Source organism: Tenebrio molitor, chromosome 1, assembly GCF_963966145.1.
Source record: "Tenebrio molitor chromosome 1, icTenMoli1.1, whole genome shotgun sequence".
In the NCBI taxonomy this organism is placed as follows: Eukaryota; Metazoa; Arthropoda; class Insecta; order Coleoptera; family Tenebrionidae; genus Tenebrio; species Tenebrio molitor.
This window is the reverse complement of record NC_091046.1, coordinates 41,575,276-41,598,466: the sequence shown is the minus strand read 5'-3', so window position 1 is coordinate 41,598,466 and position 23,191 is coordinate 41,575,276. Positions and strand designations below refer to the sequence as shown.

The 23,191-nt window shown below is 39.6% G+C and overlaps 1 protein-coding gene across 4 annotated transcripts in view; it reads left to right on the top strand.

The window, feature by feature from the left end:
• dachs (unconventional myosin-IXb-like dachs) overlaps window positions 1-22,225 on the top strand; it is a 96,896-nt gene extending 74,671 nt beyond the window's left edge. For 2 of the 4 annotated variants that reach the window (XM_069047825.1, XM_069047833.1), the window contains 5 exons: window positions 7,049-7,389; window positions 19,172-19,343; window positions 19,394-19,566; window positions 19,622-19,872; window positions 19,928-22,225. In XM_069047825.1, coding sequence (XP_068903926.1) covers window positions 7,049-7,389; window positions 19,172-19,343; window positions 19,394-19,566; window positions 19,622-19,872; window positions 19,928-21,986 — 2,996 coding nt within the window. In that variant the 3' untranslated portion in view covers window positions 21,987-22,225. Of the gene's footprint in view, window positions 1-7,048; window positions 7,390-7,968; window positions 8,092-19,171; window positions 19,344-19,393; window positions 19,567-19,621; window positions 19,873-19,927 lie in introns of those variants that run through there. The other 2 variants (XM_069047847.1, XM_069047841.1) reach the window with 2 other exon arrangements.
• Window positions 22,226-23,191: the final 966 nt, after the last annotated feature.

Below are 23,191 nucleotides of genomic sequence, written 5' to 3'. Positions count from 1 at the left end.
TTAGCATTATCAATGCAGCAGTGCAATGTCATATTTTACGGACGTTTGAAGAAAAACATCTTTATGGTTTAATTTCTGCTGAAACTTTCAAAAACGTTGCACAAATATTGTATTATTTATTTATTTGTCGAATTAAATTCATGGGAAATTGTTGTTATAAAACATTTGAGACAAATATTTGTGATAGAAGTACGAGTATACAGGGTGTTTCTGAAATAAGTACATTAATTTTAACTGGTAATAGAACTCATCAAAAGGAACAACTTTTCTCTCTGCCATTTTGGCGAAAAATGTTGCGTAGTGGCTTAAAAAAATAGGAAAGATTTTCCTAAAACCGTTCATATCTCCAAAACTAAGCTACCTAAAAACGTGAAACAACCAGATTCTTACGAAGTGGATTTTTTGCTATACGGGTAGATTTCTTTGAATTTCGATTTCTGCGTTAAAACACGTTTTCTGGATGAAAATGGACGTTTTTTTCATATTAGCGCTGATCTCAATTAGCCATTGCACTATTTAGTGGCGTAGGGTTATTTTAGTGAAAAATCTCTCCAATTTTTTTTTGGAATTAAACATCGTTTTTCGGCAAAATGGTAGATAGAAAAGTTGTTCCTTTTGACGAGTTCTATTACCAGTTAAAATTAATGTACTTATTTCTGTTACACGTTGTATACGTAAATTGTGAAAACAAATTGTTTTCGCTTCATTACGACAAAATTAATTGACAAACAACATCTCTCAGATAATACAAAATACAAAACACTCGTAATTCAAGGAGCATGTAACGTTGGATACTTCTCACGAAAATGAAGCCGTAGACGAGTCTGCTGCATTCATTCGAGCGGGTAATACCTACCCATTACACGCGAGTAGAATGTGATACTTTTTTACGATGTCCAGACTTATTTTACTTAGATATCATTTATCAAATCAATTATTATTTCTTAACTTACTTAAACGTACACACACTGGTGGATTGTTTTTAATTTGGCGTCGAAGTAGGCGGTGAAGTGTCGATTGTGAACGCACTATACAGGTTACCGATCACGGATCAGCTGCTTAAATCTTAACGCTTTTACACGAGTGGTGCGATCTCAATCGACTCTCCACCGCCTACTTCGACGCCAAATTTAAAAAAACACCCTTTATTTGTGTATCGCGCTCTTTTCACACTAACTGTGTACATTGTTATCTCCCGAATTATTCATATTCTGAACGATTTACATGAGCTGGAAAGTTGATAAACAAAAAGGAATAAATTCGGGAATACGCTGGAATTTATTTGCCGCTGAAAAAGTGAATGTGATGTTAAAACAAACGAATGTGTAGAACACCCACAGGACACCGAATTTTATTTTGCAGATGGAGTCCCCGCGCAAATAAATTCATCTCGAAAATATCACTTGCGGACCATTTTACTCTTACTGGGATCAAATTGAATTTGCTGCCTTCCTGGTTGTAGTTGAAAAACCATCCTATTTGGTAAACGGTTTCGAGATGAAAAAAAAAAACGAATCGCATGCTTGTAACAACCAGTCGAAGATCAAACGCCTCACGGTCTCGACCGGGCAAAGTAGCAAATTTCGCCGTAATTCCTCCATATTTGTATACACTGTAATGAACCTCCATCAGTCCGAAAGCGAACATCTCTTATTACGGGTCGTTCCTCGAGGGTTTCAGCTGTCGGGAGGTTTCACTGTATTACGTCTATCATTATCTCATTATAAAATTCCAGATCGCGTAACTCCCTTCCGTTTTAAGTGTTGGATGATCAATTTTTTTCCCCGATGAAAAAAGCCGCCTATTCCCATTATAAATAATTACTGTGCACGCACTGGATAGCTCAGCTAGCACGCGACAACTCCATATTACTTAACTTAGAAGAAACGTGCGACTTCAGGTCTATTACGTGCATGCCATGGTATTATTCGCACATACTCTCTGCTGAATTATGGGAGCCACTGGTATTTGCCACAACTGGGCTTGCATAAGAATACGGACCACCTGCATACCACAAATTTACTCCGAAATGGTAAAAATACATCAACTAATCGGTGGAAAGGGAAGCGCAACTTCCGAGAGTTTTTGATCCATCTTTCGAAAGTATTGTCTTGAGCAAATGGAATAGAGATTTTTTCGATCGACAAAGACGAAGAAGACGTTAGTTTAGGGAAAGGGAAAAATGACTGACGCTTTAGAAAGCTGCTCTTTTAATAATAATTAAAGGTCAGTGATTTTCTTTACTAGTTATGTAGGTGTTATGTTTTAATGGCGATTTTATTAAGTTTTAAGTGCAGGATATGTGTTAATGACATTTCTCATAATTCAAACGGACAGAATTCTCAAAGCTTAATTGTCAATTATAAGAGATAATAGTACCGTTACTGTTTTTCCTCCCACGTCTTGCCCATTTATGACATGATTAAAAAGTACGATATTTTTAGATGTAGTATTCCGGATACGGAATCTTGGCCACAAGTGACATTTAACTGACAAATATGTGTGAACTGGCCTTTATTGAATATAACCCAACTTTTGACTCGATAATGCCATTTCCCTGCTTTTTTGATGTCATAAGAAAAACTTCAAAGTGATTTTTAATAACTGTCATTTATTAATGACACTAAAGATTGGTTTACATAATTTTTTTTAGAAATGTCTAAAAAATGTTGGCCAAGATTCCGTGTCCGGAATAGTACCTACTATATTACGCAATATGAACCAGTTTTGAAACTATATCTGACAGAAGGTCTAGAATTCTGTATATTTCTTTTTAATCAGAAATAGAAAAAAAGTAGAATTGCATCGGAATTTGATATCGGGTGTTCATTTAAATTTATCCTCAAATTGAAGAGTCGATTGTGAACGCACCACGGATTACGGATCACGGATCAGCTGTGTAAACCTAACCTAATTTTTTGCAGACTGACGAGTGGTGCGTTCAGAATCGACTCTTCAACGCCTACTTACTGTGAGAATAAATTTAAATGAACACCCGATATTAATGGACAGGATCGCATTTTTTAATTTTTATAAAACAATTAAGAACTAATGAGAAATTATCGTTCATCGTAACATAAGACTGAAAAATAATACTGAATTTTGATCACATTAATTGAATTAAAATTTAATTGATGAAGAGCAAAAAAAAATGTTTGACGGTATTGACTTCATTTAAAGCATCTGCATTCTTCAGGAACAGGCTAATTTTTTCAAGCAAAAAAATGCAAATTTCCTCGATCTGTCATTGAGACACAGAAATGCTGGACCATTAATATCGGTCGGTAATGGTACTTCTAGAAGGTGCCGCTCTCGAGAATTAATTACAGAATTACAAACGAACTAGATAATTTAAATTTCTGATATTGTTACAACTGAAATAATTTATTCATCAGTAATGACAGCCAATAATTCTTCCAATGGTGTCCCTCGAGACAGCGCTAGAAAAATCCTCCCTGTCTCGATATTGATTCCTCTCCGTCTACTTTTCAGGACTCATTTCCCGCGTGTTACCGTCAACAATCGCCCACTCATCAATTTGTACACCACACAGAGCTTTTTAATAATTGTTATAACACCGCAATATCAAGTATACAAATCTGAAAGCATAACCGTAACCTTTCTTCTATTGCGCAACCCAGACCGAACAAAACAAGACCGCAGAACTGCTCCCAAGAAGTAAAAATAAAGGTATAGGTTATACGGAATGGTTCACAGGCAGCTTTCACGTCGAACTAACAAACAAGTGAAGCGATTAATTCGATTCTTATCTCTGAAAAATTTGTGTGTTGCAAACGTGATCGCTCCGTTTTGACCCATTTAATTACACGTTAGAGAAAATAGCTCGGTACACACCTTTTGCCATGTTTTAATTTCCTCTCGGGGTGTCCAGCGACTCTTACAAGAACACAATTATCGTGCGAGTCAGCGACCCTTCCCAGCGAATTCGATTGGACCCAGTTCGGCACGGTACGAGGGCCAGGATTTGATTTATCTTCGAAACGGTGAACTTGGTTTGGGTTGGCACGAGTGTGACTCTCGGAGTATTTCCGGACCTCCGGTGAAGGTGAACTCCTAGTCTTAGATGCTCCAAGAGCACTGTTATTGTTCTGTTATAAAAGGGCGGTGTAACAACGAATAAATCATCTCGACGTTTAATCAACCGTCATGTTCTAAAAATCGTATCTCGATGGTATCCTTTTGTGATGGTTGTAAATAACAGCGAGCAAGTTACGAGTTTTCTATTACTGACACCCACGTTGTGTTCTCACAACGGTAAGAGTACTGTACCGCTTTTTTGACGTATTGCACCCATGATAAATTTAGAAAGGTTGTAATTTACCTTCGGACACGTTTATCTCTTGCACATCCTGCACTCGCCGAGAGAACTTTTTGTAGTGCACCACACATGTACACTTTTCAAAATGCAAATTCTCCACTAATGTATTTCTAACATTTTATGTAAATCGAACGAGGTCCAGCTCGCCCGAAGAATTCGCAGCCGGTGAAGATTTTTTAAATAGTTCATTTTTCACACGCTCCAACATCAATTTTAAATTAAGACCTGATAGATAAGATTGTCAATGGTTTGTTCGCGTGCGCGGTGGTCTAACAAAGAACTCGAAAATTTATAAACTCCGGGCGTGATAAAATTGCAATCCTATTTTAACTCGCAAGGATAATAACAGGCGTTCGGAGCTTTTATCGTGTTATAAAGTAAATTTAAAAATTCATGTCGTCGCTATTTTAGGGTCTTTAACGGAAGACATGTTTATTTATCACGGGAATTTATGACAAATACCCAGTTTCAGCCTTGATGGAAATCGCGTGGTCGCTGCGAAATGAAGAAAAATAAAATCGACAAAATATGGTTCAGCAGCGAAAAAAAAACAACTTTCACTGTGGGTCGAATCAGTCTGATTATTTTTATAAATCAACTGGCAAAACTTTTTCGAGTGGCGGCATTCTCGGAACACGCTATATAAAGGCTTAACCATTAAAAATGGCCGTTTAATTTGTATTTTAATGCCTTTTCAAGAACAAGTTTTTCACTGATTTACGACAATATAAATCTACATTAATTAAAGCTGGATATAGATTTAATCGTTAATAGAGCCACAATAAAACAATTGCGGATCACCGGAGTTCTGCAGGCTCCAGATCATTCATTATTCCGGTCCCATAGAGATGTAGACATGTGACCGGAGGAGACGCAATTTTATGGGAAAAAAACTGGAAACATCTACTTCCAACGTTCGCGAAATATGTGTAAACAAACCGGCGATCTGATCGAGATAAGGCGAATTATTGATGAAGGCCGTGTCGGCCATCGAGATACCATCTCCGTAAATGCTAGATAAGACATCTTAAAAAATTTCACCGTCGCGTTAAATAGTTCACCGTTTCGTTTCGTTATTTATCTCGTGCGATGTCACTCGATCACGAAATTTCGAAGGGATTTTATTATTTAGAGCCTTCATTTCGAAGACGTTGGGTTCAAGTGACCGCAAAAAGCTTCTGAACAGTTGAACGGTTTAAAAATTGACAGGTGGCTGCATTATCGGTTCTATTATTACCGGAGACACAATGAGTTTTTATGCGTTTTCGGTCTGTAGTACAATACAAAAGGAGTTTCGTACCAAGATGGCGGATGCATAAAATTTTATTGCTTGGGTTATTTATTAGGAATGTCGACCTAGTACGCCGTGGGACAGATCGAATCTGGGTTAAGTTGGGTCGAAAAAATTTACAAGGAAATCGACAAATCATTTTTTGATTCTAATTTAATTAAGGAAATATTAATCAAACGTCATTTGCACACATAAAATACACTCAATTAATTTGAAATTATTCAAAAACTTGATTACGAAATAATATAATCATTATTAATGGCGTCACATTATGTCACAGAACATTTTAACAACTTGAGCACTGTATCAAGGCAGATCTTTTTAACTGAATTAAAAAATATTATCAATACATTTTCAAATGCACTCCTGTTTGATGGTTCGAAATCGAAACCAAAAAAAAAAACTTTTGCTTTGGCTTGAAAATACAGGGTGAATCACCGAAATCGAAACAAGGGTGTTATGTGACATTTGACATTAATTTTTCGAAAAATGAGAATTTGCAGGGAGGAGATAATATAGCTATTTTCGTTTACATATACAGGTGTCCCAAAAAAAAAGAGGAGTCCATAGCTCCCTTATTTATCGGAGGATTTTAATTATCTATACACCAAATTAAAAGGTTGTGAATGGGCTACAAAATGGCCTGATAAAATCACGTATCGGTTTCAGCATAACGATAGTAGCGTATTTATGCGTTTTTTTTTTTAATTTTTGTTATGTAATTGTATACTTGTGATATATTGTTGTTTTCAAAATAAACATTTCTCAGAATTACAAAAAAAAAGTATGGACTCGTCTTGGTTTTTTTGGGGACACCTGTACAATTAATTCTGCATGAAGAAGAAATTGTTATTATTGCAAAAAAATGTCAAAAGCTTTATTCTTCAACCAAAAATGTTGTTTAAATAAATTGTGTAGAGGCAGTATTTTCTAAATTAAAACTTAATGTTGATAATTAATTCCATTTAGTGTTGTTTCTAAAGTCTAATTGGTACTAGCATGTTGGTTTTGCTTGTAAAAAGTGGTGTAGAACAAGATCTCAAAAAAGCTGCTTACAAGCCTTTAAAAGGCAGAATCTGGGCTTAATTGGCGGATAAATGTGTATAGGATAGGTGCCAACAAAACGGTTAGTTCTTTCTTAGAACCTGAAGCTGTTGTACAACTTGGATTATGTCGGCCACTCGACCAAGCCGTCATTCAACGTGAGCTCACCGGGGATCATGTCTCGACAATCCAGGCCGCGTCCCACGGGGTCCTCCACCAAACTAGAAATTTTCAAAACAATCGCTCACGTCCTTGTCGTCCTCCGCCGCGTCGCAAAAAGACCACGTCCGCCCATCGAGCCGCGCCGCGTTGGTGGCCGTTTGTGGGTCACGCGACCGTTTTTCACCTCCGCTCATTCATGAAAATTTTTCCAGATGCGTCGTCGTCGAACGAAGCCGTCCACCTGCAGCAGCGCCTCCGCAGCCTGAGCACCGAGCTGGTGACCTTGAGGAACCGCCTCCATGTGCAAGGCGCGCCCGCCGCCCCGTTGAAGGGCCCCGCCGTGCCCGTGGCCGCCGTCCCGGGGACCCAGCCGATCATCCCGCCGCGGAGCGCCCCCTGCGCCCCCGCCCCTGTGGTGGCCGTCGTCGAGAGCCGCCCTCAGCCGCCCACCGCGGGGGCCGACCTGGACGACCTCATCCACCTGCAGGGGCCCCTCACCGAAGACGCGGTGATGAAGTGCCTCCAGGCGCGTTTCGCCGCTTCCAACTTCTACGTGAGTATTGGTCATTGAACAGAGGTGACCTTGGGCAGCACCTGTCGCGCCGCCCGGGGCCGGCCCTGTTTACGCCTGACCGTGAACTTGCCAACAAAACAACGACGGGTTCCTCTTGCATTTACATACCATCGCTTTAGCGGGCCGTAAATTACGCCGCATCGGGATTCGGCGGCTCCGGGCCAGCGCCGGAACCCGGACTCCGTCGGGAATTCCAAACGCGCGGCGACCGCGGACGACCCGACACTCTGTCCACCTCGACGAACCTGCACGGAAAATCAACACGGCTCCGCACAAGCGAAAGTTCAAAATAAGCAAACTTTACCGCACTATTTTTAGGTTACAGTTCAAATACGAAAAACAATACCAACATCAACCCAACAAAACACAAATCCCTATACAGATCCCGACAACATAAAAATTTAACTATCAATATTCCCACCCAATATAATACTTCCACACTGACTAATATACATTTATTGCACCAAACCAGCATCTGCAAGAATGATTCATTTAAATTCGAACAATTTCGACGTAACTAAACGCAATGCCGGTAATTATGTTGCAGATTTCTGCATTATCGCTGTTTTAAATTTGAGGTTGACAGTTGCAATGTTTTCATTTTGGGGCCCGGGACCCCCGTTAATATGTGATTGTGCCGGAGATTTGACGTAATGAGCCGGGAAAATGCCTCTATCGGTGGTGAGCATCGAAATCCAACGGTCGTACCAAACCTGTTTCTTGGTTTGGGAATGAGACAGATACGCTGATAAAAATTATTAATTAAGGAACCGCTGGCTAGGTATGCATGTAACGAAATTAATCTTTGTACTACAAAGCATCCCACGCAGAAACTGATTTATGACCGGCCCTCTTTAATTCATTTAAAACACAATGAGTGGTTATAGTTGAGCGGAACTTGTAACTTATTTAGTGGCTGCTCTGCTAGAGGAATAGTAACGAAAATGGTCTGGGGAATAGTGGTTTTCAGCACATTTGCATGCAAGAGTTAAGTCGGAACTAGAAACAATACGCCGGGCCAAAAGTTTTAATATTCATCAATTTTTGAAGAGATTCATTTGCAGCCAGAAAGCCCTCGAGCAATAAAATGAAACGTTGAAGAATTTAGTTTGATATAATTAGGGCTCCCTTTTTGTAATAATTGTCTGCCAAAGCTAAATCAGGTGCATACTTGACTAGTGAAATTGATAAATGAGGTTGAAGCTCTTGCCAATCAAATTCAGATTACTTGATAATTGCGTTCATTCATGCGATAATCACACCCCTTCCGGCGATAATTACGGTTTTTCTTGCCGCAACCAACAGCGCTGCTTAATTAAACATGATAATTTCACTTGTTTTTGCCACCATTATATAAATTAAATTTAAAGATACATTGTAAGAAAGGCAATTTAGCAGAATGCAGCTTTTGCGACCCACCCGAACGTCGTTTTTTAAAAACATTTTCTTCGGCTCCTAATTGAACACGTTCCAACCGCCTACGTCATTTAGTGGTGCGTTCATGAAGCGCGCTCATTATTCGATTTAAATTTCTGGTTTCAGGATTGTTTGCAATTTCAAGCAATTATCCACGAGTATGGTGTTTGTGTGGATTTCCTAACGTGCAATGAACTGCAAAAAGTGGCAAAAGCCGCGGCAAAGCTTGTCGGGTTTCCGATGCTTATCCTTGCTTGAAATTGTAAAGATTTTGCGGACTTTGCGACATAAAAGGGTGAATTCATGCGAATTTATAATTGGCACAAGTGGGTCCGTTCAGATTAATTTTTAAGCCGTGACAAATTGGAGCGCCGATTTTTGTACAACACAAGAACAAGCGACCGGTTTATTTAAATCATTTTCTTCTGGGAATATGTAGCGAAAAATAATGACGCTTTCATATCGGAGTCTCGACACAATGAGAATAAATTTGAATCACAATTCCATAGAAGTCAGAGTGACCACTCTTTGAAAAACGTATTAGACTGACTTTGATGTTGTGTAAATTCAATAAAATAACTGAATAGCGTGGGTTTTTTCACCAAATCTAATGAATCCCATTGAGGTCTTGTTTCATTTGAAAATAGGATGATGCAGCGAAAAAGAATCTCATCGAAACTTATTGTAAACGATGGGAACGATACATTAGCATAACATTAGGGGGGAGATGAAAAATGAGCTGTTATTATCTGTTGTGAAAATTTAGGCAAAGTAGCCGGCTCAAAGGTAATTCGAGGCGACTTTTCTTATTCCCGAGGGATTAATTTTCTTTCATCTTCGCATCCAGGGAATAATAATTTCAATCTCGGTCGTTAACACAAAGGAGGTCTGTTTCTTTTTAATATTGAGGCGGAAATAAACCGCGGCAAAATAAAACTCGCGACAATTTTTTTGCAGTTTCTTGAACCTGATTGTTTCCGAAGTCAATCTCAGTCGCCTCGGGGTTCTACAGAGATTGGCTTCAAATTTTCCTACCGCATTACATTGTCCCGCAGTATTCTCGAATGAGGATCAAAAATTAATTTAAAATCATATTGGCCAGCAAAATGAAATTCCCGACCAATGGTTTGACGTAAATTTCAGAACGCTTCGGTAAATCGTGAGGAATTTTAATACCATTAACATTAGAGAAAATTAAAATACTTGTAATATGAATGCCCAAAATCGAGAGTAAATTTTTTAAATGAAGGGAGCCAGAAATTGGCAAAGCACGTCGTAAAATGAAGGAAATAAAATTAAATGAAGTAATATGATTATGACTAACTGTTACGACTCACTGAAATTAACTGAGATACAAAGAAACTGTATTTTGCTAACGGAAAATGCAAACAAACGTTGCAATCAACGAAACAATTATCACTCTTTGTTCGTGCTAGTGGGTCGTTAAAAGAAAAACTGCAAGGGAAGCAGGACACAGCATTTTCAGCGTCACAAACACGGACCCGACAGTCTCTTTGTTAATGTTTTGGGACAGTTTTTATCTCTTCCGCAAAATTTCACTGTACATATTTTTTAATCGCACTTGTCGTAATTCTGACAGACAACATCGACAAAAACATCATCTGGACTAATTTAGTTTTATTTATGTCCCGGCTCTTTAATACGAAACACTAAGCTTTAATTATTGAATGGGGCAATAAATCCGCATTTGTTGTGGTATCGCAGCAAAGCTAAGCGAAAATTTCGCTTGAATTGGAATTACAATTTTTATCAGAAGGGAATTGCTAGATCACCGTATTATATCACAGAATGAAGCTGCCTAAGATCTTGCAACAAAGGACAAAATATAAATCTCGATCAATAATGCTAAAAAATGTTTGTTTGCAAAGCACGTCGGGGTGTAAGTCAGTTTAATTAATTTTTTTTCTAAAATAAGGTTGTGACAGTACTCGTCGAAATTTATAATAGGAAACTTATTAACCGATAAATTTTCTCCGGTTCAATCGGATTTAATTAAAACATTCAAATTAAATGTTTCTTTATTTTTGTTGCAGCAAGAATGTACGAGTTCGGTACGAAAGGTTTTGCAGCATGTTCGGGAGGTTTTGCAAATGCATGAAAAGAAAATGACGTTTGTTTAAACGATGCTTTGTTGAGAATCGTAAAAGCCAGATCAAAGACGAGCAACGAGCTGGTCAAAACCCAAAGTGAAATGTTCAAAGTTAGCTGCTAAAGTTAGATCTGCAAAGAGCTAGACTGAGTGTAATAAAAGAAATGCTAGACATCAGGTTTAATAAAAGTTTTTATTCAAGGAAAATATTCAGAAATTTCATTAGCAGATACATCAAGTTTCTAATGGTGTTCTTATTGGTCTCTTGCAAAGAGTTTTTACAATTTTTTTTAACAGAGTTTACAGGTTTTTCAAGTGTCTCGTATTTATCAAAGAAGGAAAACGTTTTTACGGTCACAAAATATAGAAAAGTTTTTTTTTAATGCTCTTCAAAGTCACCTTCGCATTTTGCTTTCAAATAATGTTTCTATCGTCAAAATTCGCGAGACGCACACACTTACTACGTACTATTTTTTAGACACGTTTATTACAGATACGTCAAATAAATCGAATATGTATGTATTTTTAAAAGTATTACATATTTCAAAACTTATACAGAGCGATCATTTAAAAAATAAATCGAGTTTGCTTTGGAGCCTATGGTATAGCATGGGTTGCCACAGGTAACACGCCGACTCGATTTATTTTTTAATTGATCGCACCCTAGCACTGTTGTAATTAACAGAAGGTTTAAAATCATGTGAGACTCGGCACTACTCGAAAGAATTATAAGAATAATGGGACAATGCATACTTAAGGATAGGTGCAAAGATTATTCAATTACAATTTTTTATCCAAATTTCGGAGTGTTCACAGTGATAAATAAACTCTTTACGGGTCATTTTTCGATGAGAGTCCTTTCAAACATTTAGGAAAAATTTGGTGTCATTGAAATCATGAAAAGATCACCGATTTTCGAAATAAATGGAATTTCATATTAAAGTGCAAGATTTAGCTAGGATTTATTATTAAATTGGGCGGTCACTTCCACAAAAGAGGTTGACTTGACATGAATTGTTTATGGTACCCTTGTCAACAGATGTCTACTAACAATGAGGTATTTATTTATGATATATATTTATTTATGTTATAAATCTTGGTAATTTTTCGCTCTTAATGTTAAAATTGGAATAATTCAAAAACTAACAATTTTCTTTCGATGCGAATTTCATAAATGTGTTCTTTGAATTAATTGTGAATTATGAGCGTGTACGAAAAAAAATTTAGTTTTTTTGGATAAAAATTGATTTTTCAATTTAATGGCTCTGAATGAAGGGATACGGGAAAATTGATTGCACTCATTTGAAGCCTTACATCAAGGGAATGTAACCCTAACGTTTTGTAATTTTCATTAATTTTTTAATAGGGTTTATCGTGCGGGCGATAAAACTTGAATCACCCTGTACTTATCAAGACTTTTTTTAAACAATCACGGATTAACTTTTATTTGATTTATTTCTGTTTCAAAAAATATAAGCATTGTTTTATTCGACAATAATTATTGTAGACAGTTTCTCGTAGTCTTGAAACTCTTGCCAAGTGGGACACTTCACCATCTTGTTGAAAAAGGAAATTATGACCATGACGCGATTTGATAAATTAAATTCCGATTTTTTATTCAAATGTCAGCTATAGCTACGAATTTCAAGATTTTAGCACAATTAAAGATAGGAATGTGTTTACTTACCACAATAGGCGTTTTAGGAAAGTCTTTTCTTGTTTTTTGAAAATTTAATTTCTTCTCCAGTATTTCCAAATTTCATAATAATCTCGCTTGATGCGTTTAAGACTTGAAGCAAGGCGGTCTAAAGTTACAGGCCAGGACACTGGCTACGTTGCCACATTCTCTGGTAGGCCATTCCATGACCTACGATGTTCCTAAAATTTTGAAACTAATTCGACATTTAAAATAAATTTTGACAAGTCCTTGGTCAAATTCGTCAAACTGAATTAAAAGCGCATTTTAAGTGTTGCGTACCAAATTGCAACTCAAATTATGTCTTCTTTTTCAAATTACGTAGGTACCTGTATTTAGGTTTCCATCAAATGAGGAAACAATGCCAATTTGGAAAGAAATTTTAATAATCGAAAAGTGAAGAAATCGCAAAAGCAGCCATTCTTGTGCTAAATATTTTAGGGGAACAGATATAAATGGGGACAAAATGAAGCGACTTCTACCAAACGCGGTGCAAATAACTTCTAATTACGAAGAAATTACATTTTGGGGAGAAATAATCCAAATTAGTAACGACCACACAATCACTGGGGAAAATCTTTTGGCTTAAAAAAGGAATATTGAAATGAGACTGGGAAGCAAGTTACAAGAAATGGGGTGGGATTTAGGCAATGGGGAGAACAAAATTGTTATATTTAAGTTGGAAATGCCCACCTCGCGTTAGTTTATAACCAAACAGTTTCAATAGCCCGGAACACAGCAGAACATCTGAAATATTATCAGTAATGAGCACCGTTATTTTTCTGTCCCCAAGGTGGATTTAAACTGTATATTACAATGCGATAATGCATTTTTTAACTGTCGCAAAATTAGATCACTCATATTTGACAAATGCAAATTCAATGACAGGTTTAGTGGATTTCGAATTTTTTCACCAAATGTTGGTGAAGCAATGTTGCCAGACTGTGGTAGGCCATTCCATAGCACACTGTCTTTGGTCAGTGTCATGGCCTGGTAAATGAAGATCGCCTTGCTTGAAGTCATCTGTTGTAATTATTTGATATAATTTTTCTCAAAACATTTTTGGAACTACATACCTCTATTCGATACCTCCCTGGAAAGTGAGTCTGTATCCATAGTTATATACCAGTGGATGAAGGTTTCCCTTTCGTTCACTTCACTTTCGCTCATCGTTTTTCGCTCAGTGTCTTTCACTCACTGGTTTTCATTCATTCGTAAATTTTTTCAATTCTTTCTGATACCGTACTTTTGATTTTTTTAGGCAACATTTGGTAACTCGCGGCACTGGCCTCTTCCAGGACATAATCAGGAACATACAACTCTTCCATTATCCATTTTCACAATTCCCAAACGTGTACACAACCACATTATTGACGTTATAGGACTTTCTTTATTTTGTATTTTTTTTCCACAGCAACAGAAACGTCCAAAAATGTGATTTATTTTTATTTAAAATTTTGAATACAAAGTTGCAGACTGAATTTCTAAGGAGGTATCGAACAAAAGCAAATACAGCACTTGAGAGTAAGGCCGCTTTCGTTCACTGGCATTGCATCGTCCACTCAGCTCCGCTTTGTAGACGAACACGCAATTCGCGTGAACGAAAGCTTTGCCTTCCTTACTCTTACTGTAAATAACTATTCAAAACCCCAAACTCTCTTTTATTCAGAAGGAGTTGCAAATATTTTTTGAAAATATGCACATGTACATTATCTATAGTGACGCTTTATTGCAGAGTTAAAATTAAATGTATTTTTCTAATTTTGACATATAAAGTGACACTTTTCAAAATTAATTGACGTTTGGAAACGTCACACTTTTCGTAACTGATTACGAAAAGTAAAATCTTTCCTAACTGGTTAGGAAAAATTTATTGTAGCATCAATTTGACACTGTGATATTTTTTGTTTTTAAGCAAAATAAACGTGCCTACTTACCTACTTGATATTTTAACACAATAATAATTTATTATTAATGAAATTTATTACTTCGTTTAACGTTTGAAGAAACTTTTTTTTGTCAAAAATAGAAAAAATCTTGTATGCAACACGTTAGGAAATGCAATTTTGTGTACTGGTGTGATTTTGCGGAATTTCGCTGCGCTCGTCTGATTAACCATTTCCTAATCGTTTTTGAATAATTTTTTCTTGTTTTTAGAAATTTCGTTTTTAGTCAATTTTATTAAACGTTTTCTATTTTTACAATGAGCTCTTCTGTCTATCTGTACTGTTGGGTTGAAAGTTCATGTGATTATTTTGCTAATTTAAAAAAATTATTTATGCCAACGTGTTCATCTAACACTTTCATTAAAGTGTAGTTTGGAACAGCAGCCAACAGTCAGGCAGGACAAAATTTTGAAAAATAAAATAGGAAGAATTCTTTGCTAGATTAACCACAAAGTCTAACTTAACAAAACAATTATTTAAGGGCAATAACATATCAGAATGATTTACGTCTAATATCGCAGTACGCAAACGGTTAAAGACTTTTAGCTTTATATGGAGTCTAAATTGGTATGAAATTAACTATTTATTGCACACATTAAAAACTAACTCTTTAAGGTAAGAGTTGAACACCGAGACTCTTCTCCACTGTTAATTAAACGAAAATACCGTGTCGGATATTTATGAGAATCGGGTCACATAATTTTCATTAAAATTTCAAATGCAATCCAGCTGCATGAGCCGAGAGGGGCTCCAGACGTTGCGATAATATTCTAAAGTTGGCCCTTTCCAAACGAAATTTAATGGTTTTAATAAACCACCCTTGCGGGACCGTTTTACTCGTGTTAACAAGGTCGCCAGTTGCCTCTCCAATTATTATGGTTGGTTGATTTTAATAAAAACTTTGTACAACATGTTGTCCGGCCGTCGTAAAGTTTTGTAACGATGAAAAAAATGAAATTATGGCGTTGTTACTTACGTCCGGAAGCATTCCGAAAAGCGGACATGCAAACTGTAAACGGCAATTAAAAGGGAACATAATAACTGTAGATAAAATGGGCGTAATTTTGCGTTTTCCCAGGTTGAAAAATACAATGGCAAGTTCAATGTCGACCCGTCTCGAACTGTTGCATGCAAAGCTAGTTTTAATTAAAGATGAAGAATTCAAGTCGGCAACTGTCGACGCTGATTGGACACTTTATAACCTGAGCACCAACTTTAACGAGAAGCAATTAACGTTTCCTTGTTTCTTAATTTTAATCAAGCACGACTCGAAATATGGACGAGTGAAGACTTGATTCGTGCAGAATAGGACAGGTTGGAAGCAAACAATGTTGCTTCGCACAAGTGGAAACAAATTGTGGGGAAATTGTGAAACGAATCCCCTCAAAAGAGATTGCCTGTCGGCTACTTTGTTATTTTCTGCGTGCTTTTTGTCAATTTCGATTTTTGTCAGGCTTCATCACAACAAGGAACAACTTTGGGAGCGTTGTGTTCCAACAAGCGTCCCCTACAAAACTGATTAGTCAGAAACTTTCAGAAGCGATGTCCGGGATTCTGGAGTCTCTGGCGGTCGGCGGGTCGTGACATCCGGGATATTGGTTAATAATTGCGTTTCGGCAAGAAAAGACTATAATAACGTTGAGACAAATTTTCGTTACTGATCATCATCAACAGCAAATTGATGGCACGTCTCAAAATTACGTAGCGTTGTAATAAAGAAACAGCAAATGTAAGATGGTGCGTAAGGGGCGTGTATTATAATAGCTGCATCTTCAGAATTAAATTGTACAGGGTGATTCAAGTTTTACCGCCCGAAAACACACTTCTAATCGATTTAAAATTCTCAAAAAATTCAAGAATGATTGTGTAACGCTGTAGAACATTCTGTAAAAATTTCAAATTTTTTAACGAAACGAGTAAATATTTCGTTTTAATTCAATAACCGCTAGGTTAATTTACATAATTTTTCACTGAGAGTCCTTTCAAACATTTAGTAAAAATTTGATGTCATTGAAATCATGAAAGCATCGTCGGTTTTTTTAAATAAATGGAATTCGATATTAAAGTGCAAAATTTAGCTATGATTTATTATTAAATTGGGCGGTCACTTCCACAAGAGGGGTTATTTATGGTACCTTAAAGGGACTAAAGAATTACTGGAAAAGTTCTCAACAGATGTTTCCCAACAATGAAGTACTTATTTATGACACTGCATGATAATTGATAATTTTTCGGTGTTAATATTTAAATTGGAATAATTCAAAAACTAATCATTTTCTTTTGATGCGAACTTCATAAATATGTTCTTTGAATTAATTGTGAATTATGAGCGTGCACGGATTTTTTTTTATTTTGGTCAAAATCAATTTTTTAAATTTTATGGCTCTGAATGAAGTGATACAGGAAAATTGATTACACACGTTTGAAGCCTTATATGAAGGGAATGTAACCCTAAAGTTTCGTAATTTTTACTAATTTTGTAATATGGTTAATCGTGCGGGCGGTAAAACTTGAATCACCCTGTACATTCACGGTTGTAATTTTATTGCATTAACATTTTTTAAATAGAAGTTGGACTTTAAAAATGCGACTAAGAAGAGGAGAGATTTTAAAAGTTCTTTTACACCCAAATAATACATCACAAGACTCTGCTTATGAAAGAACTGTTTCAATTAATTTAAATTTGAAGGGGTTTCACCTAGAAACAATTTACGAGAAAGAGTAGTAGTTTTTATTATTACTGAAGAAAACGTAGCTTTGAGGTGTGAGGGAAGATGTGTAGAATTGGAAGAAATATTTTGGACATTGGACTGGTTGCTATTAATAACATGTTGCACAATGATTTAACGGATGTTCAAAGAAAATGTTTATAGCAATCTACATTATCGCAATAGGTACAGAAATCTGGATACTGGATTTGAATCTAAATCTGAAGACAATTCCACAGGTTCTAATCCAATCAAAGTCGAGAAGTGTAAAGAAAAAATCGTTCTTTTTTCCCCAGAACTGTGGTTTACAGTGTCCTAAACGTGAAATAATTTTACGAACCAAGTGCGGGAAGACGATGTTCCCGCATGAGCGCATTTTTTAAAGCACGAGCGACGAAGGAGCGAGTGCCTTTAATTAATGCGCGAATGAACGGAAGATGTCTTCACGCAAGTGGTTCGTACAATATTTTTTGTACGAAAATTAAATTAAATTTTTTTGTTTTAATACATTAAACATAAACGAACATAAAACCAAGTAGGCAGTGATCTTTGGTTATTGGAAACAATTGCTTCACTTGATATTTCAATTCTTGCAATAATTTGTGAATTTTGTAGGAACAATTTTCAACGATTATAAATCTTTCCGTAATTTTTTAATGGAGGAAAAGCCAGGGAAGTTGTATTTTATGAACTAAATTTTATTATTATCAAGACAGATTTTTTTTTTGAATGCCTCAAAGGGCCAGTGTTTTTTGCAATTTTTACATTCGTGTCGACCGGGAAGCACTGGTTTCGGAGCGAGCGCTGGATGTTGGAAGCGTTTCTTTCAAGGCTATGAGTACAAAAATAACTATTGCACCTCGTGAAATACAACAAAAGACACTTTTTCGAGATTTCGAAAATAAAATTATTAGAACGTCCGCTTTGCAGTCCAGACGTGGCACCTCGTGATTTCTTTTTGTTCCCTAGATTAAAATAAAAGATGCGCTTTTGAAGTCTGAATCAAACAACTTTTAAACATCTTCTTGGAATATCTCTTGCACATAAAAACATCATTTTTGACTGAAAAATAGAAGTTACTTGCCTTGCTGAAAAAATATGTAAACTAAATTGCTCTTAATTGCTTCTGAAGAAAAACGCAATAAAAGCTGTAGCAGTGATTATTGTCACTGTCATTTTTTGTGGTAACTTCATGCGTACAGTAAGATATTCCAATTAAAATAAAAAGTTGAGGCGTCATCCGGCAAAACCAGATGTAGTAAAAATGTCTTTACGCTTCTTCTTCCAGTTTAGAACACCTTTTCTTTCATATCGTGCACTTCTAATTTTCTTTTTCGATTTACTTGGCGTCTCTTCTCTTCTCATAAATGGTATCTTTTCACCTCTGCTTGCCGAGTTTCTTGTTCCCGCAGTTTTTCCTTCTCTCACTTCCCAACTATTGTACACCAGGTTACCACACACTTAATCTTAATGAACTCGTGTGTGCTCATTAAAATAAGGAATTCGTGGAAATAACAATCCACCTCGATTGTTTGTGAGAGTAACGAACTTGATTTACGAAGAAATTAATGAAATTAAGTATCGGTTACGACAAAATTACCTTTGGTATGTTATAAAATGAAATAAATTGTACTTATTCAATTTTCAGAGCATTACGTTAGGAATTCTGATAGTAATTCAGGCTTAGATCAACAAATTGCCGACAGTAATTCCGAGAACGATCTTGTATAATGCGTATCTGCTTTTTAAAAGTGGTACCGTTAGTACCACGAGCCTAGTTTAAGAAGGTACGATCAAGCGACAAAAATGCGTTGAGATGTCGGAGAGTGTAGTCTAGTCGACCAGTTTTGTACGGGGAGAGAATGATGGGGCACTTTGGTTGTAGACCAACGTGGGTCCCATTCTGCTGTGCGTGAACCCGTACCGAGACGTCGGAAACCCATTAACGCTGAGCAGTACCCGCGGTCTGGCCTTGAGCCCTCAACTGAACAGGGTGGTTCAGGAAGCTGTCAGACAACAATCCGAAACGGGTTATCCCCAAGCGATCATACTTTCAGGTAAGTGTCGCCTCCGCGAAGGAGCCACCTTGACGAATCCACCATTGCAGGAACCAGCGGCTCGGGCAAGAGCCATGCTTCTATGTTGTTGTTGCGACAACTTTTTGCGGTCGCCGGCGGAGGCCCCGAGACCGACGCTTTCAAACATTTAGCCGCAGCCTTCACAGTATTACGTTCGTTAGGTTCCGCCAAAACCGCCACCAACTCCGAATCGAGCAGAATCGTACGTACCGAACCGTGGTACCCCGGTACTAACCACTAACGCCGCTGTGTTTTAGGGTCAGTTCATCGAAGTACAAGTAACAGACGGGGCTTTGTACCGAACGAAAATTCATTGTTACTTTTTAGACCAAACTCGCGTAATCAGGCCCTTAGCGGGCGAGAAGAACTACCACATATTCTACCAGATGCTGGCCGGCCTGTCCACGGAGGAGCGGGGCAAGCTCAACCTGGAAGGTCACACGCCGGCCACTCTTAGGTACTTGCAACATGGCGACACGCGACAAGACCTCGCCGAGGACTCGTCGAGGTGACTCATCCATTCATCGCAAATCGACGAAAACACAACAAACTTTCAATTTCAGGTTTCAAACGTGGAAGACTTGTTTGGGCATACTCGGCATACCGTTCCTGGACGTCGTCAGGGTACTCGCCGCGGTACTGCTCTTGGGAAACGTGCAATTCATCGACGGAAAGGGACTGGAGGTGGACGTGAAGGGCGAGACGGAGCTGAACGCCGTGGCGGGGCTGCTGGGGGTGTCGGGAGCGGCGCTCTTCAGAGGCCTCACCTCGCGCACCCACAACGCGCGAGGCCAGCTCGTCAAGTCGGTCTGCGACGCCAACATGTCCAACATGACGAGGGACTGTCTGGCCAAGGCGCTGTACTGCCGCACCGTCGCCACGATAGTCCGGAGGGCCAACAGTCTCAAGCGGCTGGGCTCGACTCTCGGCACCCTCAGCTCGGACTCCAACGAGTCCGTGCACAACCAGGCGGAGGTGACGAGTCAGCACGCCTCGACCGTCGGGGGCAGCACCAACGCCGGGAGCAAGTCGATGGCGGCGCTTAACAACGCCGTGCGTCACGCCACCGACGGCTTCATCGGCATCCTGGACATGTTCGGGTTCGAGGACCCCAAACCGAGCCAGCTGGAGCACTTGTGCATCAACCTGTGCGCGGAGACGATGCAGCACTTCTACAACACCCACATCTTCAAGTCCAGCATCGAGTCCTGTCGGGACGAGGGCATCAACTGCGAGGTGGAGGTCGACTACGTCGACAACGTCCCTTGCATCGACCTGATCTCCTCGTTGAGGACGGGGCTGTTGAGCATGCTGGACGTGGAGTGCTCGATTCGCGGGACCGCCGAGTCGTACGTCTCCAAGATCAAAGTGCAGCACAAGCACAACACCAGGTTGTTCGAGCCGAAGCCGGTGGACCCGCGTCTCTTCGGCATCCAGCACTTCGCCGGTAGAGTCATCTACGACGCCACCGACTTCCTGGACACCAACAAAGACGTGGTGCCGGACGACCTGGTCGCGGTCTTCTACAAGCACAACTGCAACTTCGGGTTCGCGACGCACCTGTTCGGGAGCGAGCTGAAGGCGCTCTACTCCGTCGAGAACGTCCCCCGGGGCGTCAGCTTCCGGATATCGCCGACCTCCCACACCGATCTGTTGAACGGCGACGAACCAGTCTCGACTCTGACGCAAGATTTCCATACACGACTCGATAATTTACTGCGAACTCTGGTTCACGCTAGACCTCATTTCGTGCGGTGCATTCGCAGCAATTCGCAGGAGACTCCCAACAGATACGATCGCGGAACCGTCGTCCGCCAGATACGCTCCCTCCAAGTGCTGGAAACTGTTAATCTGATGGCCGGAGGATACCCGCACAGAATGCGCTTCAAAGCGTTCAACGCCAGGTACAGGCTGCTGGCTCCGTTCGCGCGCCTCCACCGCACCGACGAGAAGGTCACGGACGACTGCCACCTCATCCTCCAGTACGTCGTCGACCTGATCTCCAAGCAGCACAACACGCTGGTGTCGACGAGCTGGGCGCTGGGCAAGCGCCACATCTTCCTCAGCGAGGGCATCCGGCAGCACCTGGAGAAGCTGCGCGCAGACACGCGCCAGAAGGCCGCCACGCTCATCCAGTCCACCTGGCGGGGGTGGCACTGCCGGTACCGGTGGGCCGCGCTCCGCAGGGAGAAGGAGCACAAGACCGCCGCCACGTCCAACGGTCTCGCGAATCGGACGCCGATCGGGGGCGCGATCGCCAGGCCGCGCCCGCAGCCCATCGCCGGCACGCCGCCCCCGGACCCCAACGAGAAGTGCGACGCCAAAATCATCCAGCAGACTTGCAACCTGTTCGGCCTGGACCTGGAGCGGCCGCCGCCGGTGCCCCCCAGTCGATCCTACACGGTTTCCGGCAACACGAAACTTGGTTACCCTCAGACCAGAGTCATGAAGATGTCCTACCCCGAGGACTGCAACGGGGAGGGACAGGTGCTCATGAAGGGAGAGACTGTTTTAGTAGTAGGAGCTTCGCACAGACGAGGCCATTTGATCGTCGAACACAAACACTGTACTTTCCACGTACCGTTCCAGTTCTTGGAATTGAAACAAAGTGTCAATATTTAAACTTGCCATTTTATTGTATCCTGTTAAGTTGTAATATACTAGGTTTAGACGAGTAGATGTTTTCCTTTCTTACTTATTGAGATGTGTTCATTGTATAGTAAATGCCGCTGCAGCCATAACCTTGCAGGAACTCTAAGTGTAATTATATTTTATAAGACAGCCACGACGTTTGTACAAACCGTAATTTAAATATACATAAAACTGTCCTATTTAATTCCAAAATATATTTTTATACCTAACACCGCCTTTTTGTTCCCCTAGACCACCTAATGCTCGCCAACGCACAGGAAGGCTTTATTGCGCAATATTTCCCACTCAGCCAACAACCAAAAATAATTGCAACGGCGTTATCATTTCCTATTAGAGAAAGACGAGCCGCGCGAAATAATTTCCACCGGATTTGGGCAAAATAAATCGCGGAAACTTTCGCCGTTTACTTTTTCGACGGGTTCCAGATGGTCTTCGAGGTGCAGCCCGTGAATCACTTGACCTTCCGGATGCACCGCAGATCAAGTGTCCTCGCCGGTGTCGTTAACTTGTCTTTGAGGTCGGAGGTCGAGCGACCGCGGGTCAAAACTCACAAACGTGCGAGGTTTGGCTGTGCCAGTCGCAGAAGAAAATGGCGGTGGGCGTGCATCCATTTTAGAAATGACACAAGAGGATCGCAAGTAACTGGATTCTCCCCTGAATTGGATTTTTCTCTTAGCTTAGCAGTTTTCCAAGAGGGCGAAGTGGAATGCGGTGTGTGAATACTTTGGAACTATCCGGCCCTTCAGCCGTTACATTTTACGGGTCTGCGGATTTAACGAAATAAAGAAAATCAGGGCGGCTTCCGGACGAATTAAAACGCAGTTTTGGGATTGTTCAATTTAGGAGGAAACGTGTTCGAGTCGGCTCAACAGGCGTGTTTCAACTTCACTTTATTCGATCATCGTGTAGATTGATAAACTTGGCAAAGTGCCAGTTGTAGAAAACATACCAATTCAGTTGGAACTATCTAGTTTCGGTGGTGTCACGGCTGGAGCAAGATTTTATTATTAATCAGTCAATCTGTTTCGTAATTATAAACTTTGGTACGTCGCTCCTCAAGAGTCGGATTATTGCCTTATGTTACAGACACTCTAAGTGCTACAAAAAATAATAAAGGATAATCCGAGCGTCGCCAGCTTCCCAATAACTCACAGAGGGATTCCTCGTTACAATCC